The sequence below is a fragment of the Orycteropus afer genome, unplaced genomic scaffold (genome assembly GCF_000298275.1).
Source record: "Orycteropus afer afer isolate SDZICR_OR568_19922 unplaced genomic scaffold, OryAfe1.0 scaffold00020, whole genome shotgun sequence".
Taxonomy (NCBI): Eukaryota; Metazoa; Chordata; class Mammalia; order Tubulidentata; family Orycteropodidae; genus Orycteropus; species Orycteropus afer.
In genome coordinates, this window is record NW_006921607.1 from 15,072,661 (window position 1) to 15,084,220 (window position 11,560).

General features: G+C 51.5%; 1 protein-coding gene across 1 annotated transcript in view; it reads right to left on the bottom strand.

Annotated features, from left to right (window-relative positions):
- Positions 1 to 11,560, bottom strand: part of KIAA1755 (KIAA1755 ortholog) — a 57,660-nt gene that overhangs the window by 10,585 nt on the left and 35,515 nt on the right. Inside the window, 6 exon segments of the mRNA XM_007934746.1 lie at positions 2,538 to 2,759; positions 3,807 to 3,929; positions 5,186 to 5,324; positions 8,434 to 8,582; positions 9,457 to 9,555; positions 11,507 to 11,560. Of these exon segments, the coding sequence (XP_007932937.1) occupies positions 2,538 to 2,759; positions 3,807 to 3,929; positions 5,186 to 5,324; positions 8,434 to 8,582; positions 9,457 to 9,555; positions 11,507 to 11,560 (786 nt within the window).

The window sequence follows — 11,560 nt, forward strand, 5'->3', positions numbered from 1 at the left end:
GAGGGGGGAGGCCCAGGGAGGGGGGAGCTCAGGGAGGGGGGAGGCCCAGGGACGGGGGAGGCCCAGGGAGGGGGGAGCACAGGGAGGGGGAGGCCCAGGGAGGGGGGAGCTCAGGGAGGGGACTTTTTTGTGGTTGGGGATGATAATCAGGGCATGAACTGTTGAATGTAAAATAAATCTGTTTTGTAAATTTGCACCCAAAACACAATAAGAAAGAAAAGAAACAATGTTGATTCTCTTTCCTCACAAAGATGTTGTTAGGTGCCATCAAAGATACGGTGAGAATTACATCAGGTTGAGGTGTGTTTTGGTTACCTCTGTGCTGCTCTGACAGGAATATACCACAAATGGGATGGCTTTAACAAACAGGAGTTTATTCTTACAATTTTTGGAGTCTAGAAGTCCAAGTTCCAAGTGCCAGACTCTAAGAGCTATGTGAAATCCCCTCGACCTTGGGCTTCAGCTCTGCCTCTTGTTCCTGGCCCACCGAAGCTAGAGGCATCTCTTCACTCAGACAGCTCCTGGCTGCTGAGGCTGACAAACCCAAGGTCAACAAATAAAATGGTATGTCCCGATGTTACCAAACAACACGGCAGGCCATGGAGTTAAGTCCATTGAAAGTCCCAGGATGGGCAGAGCATGGCAGGCTGCTGAATTTGGCTGCACGCAGGGTTCAAGCATGCCATAAGCTAGAGACCATTCCCAAAGCTACTTCTTATATACTGGAAGCAGACCATATCCCTAAAGCAGCTACTCAGCTGCTTGTGGTAGAGCCCACCATGGAGCTGATTGCCAGTCTCATCATAGGGAATAACTGCCACCAGCTGCCCAGCTACTCAACCAGGCCCAGCCAAGTTGACACACAAACTTAACTACCACAGTGTGAGAAGCACTTATAGCAAGGTTCACCATGGAGGACGTGCTCAGTGATGTGGGGTACCCTTATAATAAGGGGGTACCCTTATAATAACCTAAGCATCTCCATCATCATTATCATTTTTGTGCCCTCCTGAACATGGAATCTGTTGCCACTTCCTCCTCTGTATTTGGAGAAGGGCATAAGGTATGTTGTAGAACATGGACACATCTGTGTTCACATCCCAACTCTTCTCTCCAGCTCCATGGCCTCTATGGGCAAGGTCCTTCCCCTCTTTGGGCCTTAGTGTCCTCACCTGTAAAATGGGGCTGATCAGCCCTGGCACACTGGGTTGCCAGGAGAGGACAGATGCAAAGTATAGGCATACCTCAGAGACATTGCAGGTTCGATTCCAGACCAACACAATAAAGCGAATATTGCAATAAAGTGAGTCACACGATTTTTTTGGTTTCCCAGTGCATATGAAAGTTATGTTTACACTATACTGTAGTCTATTAAGGAGCTCTGGTGGCACAGTGCCTAAGGCATTTGACTGCTAACCAGAAGGCTGCCAGTTCAAACCCACCAGCCACTCCTCGGAAGGAAGATTGGGCAATCTACTTCCATAGTGATACTGCCTTGGAAACCCAAGGAGGGATCTCTGAGTCAGACCGACTCGACGGTGGTGAGTTGAGTAGTCTATTAAGCGTACAATAGCATTATGAAAAAGTTTGAAACATTGTGGGAATTACTGAAATGCAACACAGAAACACCAACTTTGCACAGGTTGATGGAAAAATGGTGTCGACAGACTTGCTCAATTTACTCAATGCAGGGTTGCTACAAACATTGAATTTACAAAAAAAAAAAATATATATATATATATATATGTATATATATATATATATGCAACATCTGCAGAGCGCAATAAAGCAAAGTGCAATCAAACAAGGTAATGAGTTCCTCTTGCCTCCCACCCCAACACCCTTCCCCCCAACATACAGTAGGGTCACCCCCTCATCCTCACTTCTGACCAAACTCTGGCTGAGTCCTCTCTTCTGAGGGTGCTTGGAGCAGCCTTTGGCCCACCCTCAACCAACCTCCCTTCCCAGCTCCTGCCACAGTGCCCAGGGCATGAGAGAGGCAGAGGAAAGAGCAGACACTGGGAGTGTGCCTTTGGCTTGCTCTGTGATTTGACTAAGTGTGGGCCCCTCTCTGACCTTGTTTCCCTAACTCTGCAATAGAAGGGTGGGATGAGATCCAAGTTCTTAGCCTGGGGCCTTTTGAGCTGGTCCTGACCCCCTGAAGTTACATGCAGAGAGAGATCTGTGTGTGTGGAAAACATCAAGGCTGATGGGGTTCTTGGAAGGGCCCAGGCCACGGCCCCAATCCCAAGTATAAGAAGCAGGTGATACCTGAGGGTCCTCTGAAGCTGCCTGGTGCAGTGGGACAAGGTGGGGTCAGAGATCAGGGGTCAGCTGGGCCTGGTGTAGGAAGGTGACTTGATTTCTCAAGCCTTGTTTTCCCTTCTGGAAAGCGGGTAAAGCTCCGTGCCCTTCATGAGGCTGTGGTACATGGATTCCAAGGAATGAACGCACAGAGCCTAACACTGAGTGTGGGCCTCTTGCTGTTCCTACCCCACTCCAGCCAAGGGTCTATGCTGGTGGGCCGCGGGGCTCACCTTCTTGCAGAAGCGGTGTAGGTGGAGCAGCGTCTCCAGGTCTGTGCGTTGCCGCTCCGCTGCCATGTAGAAGTGGGTCAGCTTAGCCTGGAAGGCCCGCTGGGTGGTGACAAAGGCCGCCATCTCCGGGAAGCCTGCCCCACCCACCTCGTCGGCCCCTCCAGCTGCAGCTCCCAGCTGGGCCGCCTGCTTGGACAACGCGAGGCCGCGGCGGTACTGCGCCTGCGCGGGGAGAGGAGCGTGTCCACTGAGCTCTCGCCAAGGCTGAACCTCCCCCAGAGATCGGTAACGTCACGTTGTGCTGCTGCTCGGAGGTGAGACCTCCTGAGCCTCGGTGTCCTCATCTCTAACATGGGAACCCTAATGGGTATCCACCTCACGGGCTTAGCACACGCTCACCTGGGTGGTTTGAATCCCGCGAGAGGTGCCTTGGAAGAAAGACCTAGTTCTTCAAACAGTCGCCATGAGTTGGAATTGATTTAATGGCAGCTGGTTGGTTGGTGTCCCCCACTGGCCTGGGAGTTCCTGACAGCTGAGACAGCCTCAATCACCCTGTGCCTCAGGGCCCAACACATCAAACTTGCAGATTCCCACCCCAGCTCTCTGAGGCTGACTTAACGGGTCCGGGATGGTGTTACTGACTCGTGGCTGTCCTGCGTGTGTGGAACACAACGGCGCTCCATAGCGTTTTCCAGGCTGTGAGCTTTCAGAAGCGGATCTCCAGGCTGTTCTTCTGGGTGCCTCCAGGTGGGTTTGCACAGCCCAGTTGACTGCTTATCCACTTACACCATGTAGGGGCTCCCGGTCTGTAGTCAAACCAAAACCAAACTCACTGCCATTGAGTCGATTCCAACTCACAGCGACCCCCACTGGGTTTCCAATGCTGCACATCTTTACAGAAGCAGATTGTCCCATCTTCTACAGAGTGGCTGGTGGGTTCAAACCACTGACCTTTTAGTTAGTAGCCAAATGGCTTAATCATTACACCCCCAGAACTCCTTCCACGTCTAGAGTAAGGCCTTGGAATTTGCATCTTAAGAAACCCTCTAGAGTATTCTGAGACAGTCAGTCTTTGGACTTGGCAGCCCAGGAAGGCTTCCTGGAGGAGAGAACATCTAAGCTGAACCCTCTAGTGGAAACTGGTTTCCTCGCTGTCTCTGAAAGTATTCTTATACTTCCCCACCTCCATACCTTTGCCTGAGCCATGTACCCCCTACCCCCCATGCCCTCTCCTGCTCCAGTCCTACTGCTCAGCGTTTTGGAACGCACTGCCGCCTGAAGGAAGAATTCCTCAAATTCCGAGTGAGCTTTCTCCACTGTCTCCAAGCTTCCATCCTTGGGAGTCAGGGCTTGCAGGCACCGGCTGCCTTCCTGCTCCATCCATTCGCTGACCTGGGGCAGGGGAGGGAGGCTTGAGATGAGGGCCTGCTGGGGAGATGCCCCCTTGCCCAGCTCCCTGACTTCCTTGGGGGTTGAGGTCTTCTTGTCCTCAATCTTTCAGGGGCTGGGCCTTTGCCTATTGGCCTGGACTGAAACCCACCCAAATCTGGGCAGGAGGCAAGACCACTTGGGGAGAGCACTTCCCGAGAGGGACCCCAGAGGGCATCTGGGCTGGACCAGTGCTCTGCACGTAGTAGGCCCTCAGGACACACTTGCCTGGATGAAGTCACAGGGTGACAAATTTCAGCTTAGTCTACCATTCAGTGCTGCCCAATCACAAAAAGAACTGTTTAGGGGTGATGAGCTGCCCATCCCTGGGGGCAAGCAAACAGCTGCCTGCTGTAGAGGAGAGTGCATGGGCCTGCCACAGACTTGCTGTGTGAACTGGGCAAATCATTCCCCTTTCTAGGGCTTAATTTATTCAGTGGTACAATGAGGGTAGACATGAGGATTCAGTGAGGAACAAAGGGGATAAGATGGTGCCTGACACCATGAGCAGAAGTCCCCTTCTTATTTGGGGTGTCTTAAAGGGCACTATTAAATCATTTTTTCCTCATAAAATCCAATGGAGCAGGTGCTAGTAGCAACCCCATTTTACAGAGGAGGAAGCTGAGGCACTGAATAGTTAAATAACTTCTCTAGAGTCACAGCGCCGGGAAATGGTAGAGCCGGGCTTGGAACCTGGGTCCTCGGGCTCCAGAGCTCATGTGCGTGTGACCAGTCTCCACTGCCCCAGGCATGAAGGGAAGTGTTGGTTCTAGGCACCTGCAGATAGACTAAGTGGTGCCAGGTGTGGGCTTCAGGGTCAGACCCCCAGGTATGCAACCAGGCAGGTAATGTAATGTCTCTCAGGCTCGGTTGCCTCATCTGTGCAGCAGATGGAATCTTAACACTGTCCCCAACTCACTGATAGGTAATGAGGTCAGAAAGCAATGCAAAAGATGCTGCCCTGCGCCTGGTATACAGTTAGTGCACAATAAGTACAGTTCTTGTGGTTACATCTTTAAACAATAAACACTTATTGAGTGCCACATCACGGGTCACACCCCAAGGATGCTTGCCTGGTCCTTGTAGGAGTCCCAGCCCTGTGTCCTTGTGCCAGAGGAAAGCCTTTGCTGGGGCAGGGCCTGGAGCAGTACGTCCCTGTGGAGGGCAGCCAGGCAGACCTCCCCTATAGCTCCTCCCACCCCACAAGCCTGCCCAGTCACCTGATGGATAGAAGCCTCCAGGCGGCCCAGGCGGACTCGGAGCTCCAGCTTTCCCAGAAGGTGGTTGGACGCCATGACTAGGACATGCAGCTGCTCATCCACAAGGCCATATAAGGCAACAGCTTTGGCCAGGTGGCTCCTGGGGAGTACAGGAGGGTGAGAGAAGACCAGGACCCCACCTCCACATAGTGCCCCCATCCCCCACCAACTCTGGGGCTCCAGCCTGGATATTTCAGCTGCCGACTTGGCTATGTAACTTCAGGAAGGCCCCTATCTCTCTCTGGGCCTCAGTCTTCCATAAGATTGGGAAGCCCAGAGGACATACTATGAAATGAAATGACCTTTTCCCTTTCCTCAAACTCAAAACCACTGCCTTGGGGTCGATTACAATTCATAGCAACCCCTACTGGGTTTGGTTTCTAAGGCTGTAAATCTTTATGGAAGCAGACTGCCTCATCTTTCTTCCACACAGCAGCTGGTGGGTTCAAACCACTGACCTTTTGATTAATAGCCAAATGCCATAACCACTACACCACAGAGCCTAGAGGTGGACAAATTTGGGTTTAAATCCCAGCCCTGCCACCTTCTAGGAAAGGAATCTCATGCAAATTTCTCAACTTTTCTGTCTGTTTTTTCTTCTGTAAAGCAGAGCCCACTTCATAGAGATGACTAAATGATCTGGCCTTGGCTTTCAATCCTGACTGCACATTAGAATCTTCCAGGGAGCTTTTCAAACTCTCGATGCCCTGGCCCCACCCAGGCCAACAAAGTGAAACTCTCTGGGATGCAGCCTGGCTATCAGTGCCTTAAAGTACCTTTGGTGGCTCCAGAGTATGGCCAGGCTTAAGAACCAGCCCTCCTGCACCCAAGGCATTTAGCATAGTGCCCGCCACACAGGAAGGACATGTTTGTTAGCTCTGATGATTTCTATTGTGATGATGTGGGGCGGCTGTAACATGCTGCTTTACCCCAGCCTCCGTTTTACAGATGGAAAACTGAGGGCTAAAGAGGGAAACTCACTCACACATGGCAGAATTAGAACACAGTCCAGGGCTTCTTACCAAGTCACTTTTTGAGATGGTCAAAGCCAACAAAACGTAAGGGAAGGGATGCTGACAGGGGATTCAGGCGCGGTTGTAGCAGGTGAAGGGAGAAATCTAGGGGCTTTTCCAAGGTCCCTCAGGTCCCACCCCACTCTCTTTGGTCCTAGAAAGTTGAACTTCAAAAGGCAAAGGACAAAGAGGAGGTAGAGGGTCAGTCTGCTTTCCTGGAAGGAGCTGCCCACCTGATCAGGGTCACCGCCCCTCCAGGGAAGGGGTGAGGGCCTGGGGTGCATGAACAGGGCGGAAAATGCCAACCCGCCTGGCAGAAGGAGGTGGGAAGACAGGAGGTTCCGGCCGTCTTCTGCAGAACCAGGATGTGGTGGCTCATGTGGGACCACAGTGCCCCCTGGCGGAATCGCCAGTGGCCAAGGGCCTGGAGGGGCCTAAGGTGAACAAGGAGGGGTCTGGGCCAAGCCTGTGAAGCTGGAGCGTGTTCGGAAAGACGGCGCCAGCCCCACAAGGCTGCGTGAGGGACAAGGTGATCTCACATCCAGCACCTGAACCCACTGCTCTCCAACTCCCATCTGTGTGAACCTGCCCTTGAGTCTGGGGACACAGCTCGGGATGGAATGTTCAAGATCCTGGAGTCAGACTGTCTGGGTTCAGGTCCCGGCTCTGTCCCATCTCACCTGTGTGACTTTGAGCAAGTCATTTAGCCTCTTGCTGAGCCTCGGGATTCCCCACTGCAAAATGATGATACTAGGATCTAACTCATGGGTGGGAATATAAAAAGTTTATATTTGTAAAGCCCTTAGAACAATGCCAAAAAACCGAACTCACTGCCGTCAGGTAGGTCCCGACTCATAGTGACCCCTTCTTGGGTTTCTGAGGCAGTATCACTATGGAAGTAGATTGCCCAATCTTCCTTCCGAGGAGTGGCTGGTGGATTTCAACCGCCAGCCTTCTGGTTAGCAGTCAAATGGCTTAGGCACTATGCCGCCAGAGTTCCCTAGAAGGATGCATTGCACATTTGAAAAAATGGACAGCTGCCATTGAGTGGAGTCTGACTCATGGCAACCCCATATGTGCAGAGCGGAACCGTGCTCCACAGGTTTCCAGCACTGTGACCTTTCAGAAGTAGATTGCCAGGCCTTTCTTCCAAGGTGCCTCTGAGTGGACTTGCACTTGCAACTTTCAGGTTAATAGTACAGTACTTAACTGCTTGCACCACCCAGGGATGTTAGCATTGCACAAACTGAGTGCTTTTTAAACAAAAAACAAAAACCCCACTACCATGGAGTCGATTCCAACTCATAGTGACCCTATAGGACAGAGTAGAACTGCCCCATATAGTTTCCAAGCCTACAAATCTTCATGGTAGTAGACTGCCTTATCTTTCTCCCATTGAGTGGGTGGTGGATTTGAACCACCAACCTTTTGGTTAGCAGCCGAATGCCTGAACCACTGTGTCACCAGAATTCAACAAATCATCCTTAAAAGCTTATGCAAACTTTCACTTGCTTCCTGAATATAAGTAACGGGGTTTGCTCTAATAAAAGCTAAATAGTTCCAATTACTCGTCAAGTTAATTACTGACTTTTCCCCACCCCTAAACTTAAAATGTTAGTATCTTTCAGGAATGAGAATTATTTATTCTGTGACTCCAAGACCCCCTGACATACCATAAGGTTCCCACAGCCTGGCTGAGAAGCAGGGCAGCGTAAGGGTTAAGTGCTCAGATAGTCTGGCTTCAGCCCCCTGCTTGGCCATTCCCTACCTGTTATTCCACTTCACTGCACCTCAGTTTCCCATTAGCCAAGCGGTGACCATGCTGGTCAGCCATACGGGGCTCTTGTGAGGAATAAATGAGCTGGGCCTTGGAAAGGCTTAGCCCACTCTCTGAGTCAGAGAGAGTGCTTAGTACATAAAGGTGACCAGAAATGGGCCTGGAGCCCTCTCAGCTGAAGATGGCCAGGACGGAAGCAGGGGAGTGGGGGTGATAGAGAAGGGAGAAGGAACGTCCCAAGGCCCAGGTGGGGCCTATGACCAGACCCCTGCCCAGGAGACATGCCCCGCAAACACCCCAATCCTGGGCATCCTTGGGGAAAGTCCTGTGTCCCCCTTTAGTGGGGTAGCACCAGCTCCGAGCACGCTGCAGAATAGCATCGGGGTGGAATGAGGATGGAAAGGCCCAGATGTCCATACCTGATGTCTGGGTTGAAGTTCAGCCTGCTGGCCTCCCATTGCAGCCTGGCCAGGGTGGCTCCACCTTCTCGCTGGAGGCCCAGCAGGCCCGGGTCCCTGAGCACGGCCTCCATCAGCTCCTTGGACTTGCTCAGGCACCTGGCAGCTTCCTGCCAGGGTGGGGAGGTAGCCTGAGGCCCAATCCTACTCTTCTTCAGCAGCCCTCTAGGGCTCCTCACACCTGGATTGAGCCCGACTTCCCCAGTTTAACATTCAAAACCTTCTAGAAAGTCTGTCCTTTCTATTTCTAAAGCATTTCCTCAAGCCACACCTCATTTCACCGCCATGACCACCTCTGTGGTCCTAGCTCCCTCTTCTTACTCCTTTCCCTCCTCACTGACGTCCCTGCTGCACTCTGGTTCCCCCTACAGTCTACTCTCTGTGCAACCACAGGAAGGGTCTCAAAGGGCAAATCTGATCCCATCATTCCCCTGCTTTAAACCCTCCAGAAGCTCCCCTGCTACTCTCAAATCAAATCTCAACCCCAGCCTTTCTGTTCTTCTCTCCTTCACTTCCCACTATCCCTTCAGTCGGCTCCACACTGTGTTCCTTGCTAATACAAAGCACAGCAAGCATAAATTTACTCCAGGGCCTTTGCACATGTTTGCATATGTTTGCCCTCTGCCTCTGTCCACGGCAGGCTCCTGCTGGTCCTTCAGGCCACAGCCCTCCTTGGCCACCTGAATTGGATCCTCTCCCCCATTATTCTCAATTTCACTTTCATGGCACAATTTGCAATTACATATTACTTTCTTTGTTTAAGTTTTAAATGACTACCTCTGCCACGGCACTGGGAGCCTCATGACGACAGGAACAAGTCTGATTATCCCAAACTGGGTTTCAAGTGACCCAATAAATATTAGTCGAATGAATGAATGGAAAACAAGGATGATGGTGCCCATCCTGAGAGTTCCCTGCACGAGCCCTTCGTCTTCGAAGTCTGGGGGGTATGTGTGACCTCCCCACCCTATGCTCCAAGCTCACCTGCACCCCTCCAGGAGGGTCACCCTTCTCAAACTCCTCTATGGAAGCCTGCAGCAGGGATGAGGCCTGGCGGAGGTCCGTGAGGAAAGGGTCCAGCTTCTGCCGGACGGAGATCCAGAGAAGGGATGTCAGCCTGAGCCAGTGGGAGGATGCCCCCCCACCCCAAGAGGACACAGGGGAGGTGTTTGGCTGTGGTTCTCAAACGTTAGCAGCAGCATAATCACCTGGAGGGCTGCTTGTCACACAGCTTGCTGGGCCCCACCCCCGAGTGTCTGATTCAGAGGTTCTGGGCTGGAACCTGAGAACCTGCAAGTTTCCAGGTGATACGTTGCTGCTATAGGACTACTGGCATTGGGAGTGGGAGAGGGAGGAAAAAGAGGTCTGAGCTGCTCCCAGGTCAGTGTGGACACCTTAAAAAAACAAACAAAAACTATTGCTATCAAATCGATTCCAACTCATAGAGACCCTCTGAGAGAGAGCAGAACTGCCCCATAGGCTTTCTAAGGCTGTACTCTTTGTGGAAGCAGATTGCCTCATCACAGATTGCCTTATCTTTCCCCCTGTGGAGCAGCTGGTGGGTTCAAACCACCAACCTTGTGGTTTGCAGCCCAGTGCTTTAACTACTGCACCGCAAGGGCTCTTTTGCAGACACTGTGAGGGAGGGGAAAGAAGGGGGGTGAGAGGGCAGAGTTAGGGGACATCCTTTGCTGTGTCTCATTTCAGCTCAGATCCACCATTTCCCAGTTGTGAGGCCTTAGGAAAGTAACTTAACCTCTCTGTGCCTCCTCTCCTTCTTCCACAAAATGGGGAACATTGTAGCTCCTGTCTTTTAGGGTCATGTGAGGATGAAATGGATTCACTTGTATAAAGCACCTAGAACAGTGCCCAGCATATAGTCTTCACAACCCTTATCAGCTTTATATTTTGGGCTTACAGGTAAGATTTCCTTTGAAGAATGGGCTTTGCAGCTAAAACATCCTTCAAAAGCCATTGGATTAATCGGATGCCTCTGGAAAGGGGAGCTGGAGGGATGGGGGATAAGTAGGAAAGGAGATTTTTCACTCTACACACTTTTGTCCCATTGCATTTGGAAAATACTGCCTATTCAAAATGGACACAATTTTAAAAAGAAGGCCATCTTGGCAAAAAGTACATCAACAAACCACAGTGCTTCTGGCCAGTGGTCTCAATGGGGAGAATTTGGCCGCGTCAAATGTCACTTGTGGTTGTCACCACTAGGGGGCGCTGCTGTCACAGAGTGGTTAGAGGCCAGGGCTGCTACTAAACACGCTATGATGCATAAGACAGCCTCCCACACAAACGTGTCCTCTGGTCTGGAATGTGAGGAGTGCTGGGGTTGGGCACCCCTGGTATGGAGACAACTGTGGGCTGGTGGATGGGCACTGGGTTCAGCCTGATGTAACCTGTAATTCTCTGGGAGCCGTTGGGCAAATCACTCCACCCTGTGTGTCCTCAGGTATTAAATTGAGCGTGAAATGCCCCCTTACAGAGTTGTGGGAGGAGTATTGACAACCATGCGGGGAAGGAGCCCTGTGCTGGCTGTTCTCGTCTTTCCTCCCTCTTTCAGAAGGGAACACTTCTGCCTCCCCCACCAGACCCTGAGGCCCCTGGGCTGTGTAGGTCCACAGAGCGGATGCCTGGACATTTGTTCTCCACCAATATTGACATAGCTCTTAGCATATGCCACACACGCTGCTAAATTCTTTACCCACTTTAACTCAAGCTAATCCTCACAACAACCCCATAGGGAGGTATTATTCTTACCCCCATTTTATAGACGAGGAAATCAGGACTCAGAGAAGGTAAGTAGCTTGCCCATTGTCACACAGCAGACCTGGGAATGGAGCCTGGGCAGTCTGGTCCCAGAGCTGAGCTCTTAATCATCCCACCTTGAACCTTCACTGTAAATATTTGCTGAATGACTATTAGTTTTTGAACTTGACCAAATAAATGGGTCTGTGGGGGAAGAAAGTGAAGGGAGAAGGAGAAGGAGTGAAGGTCAGGGGTTAAAGGCTGTGATGGTAGACACCTGGAAAAATTGCACCCACTCGCTGTGGCAGTAGGGAAAGGGGCCTTCCAGGGC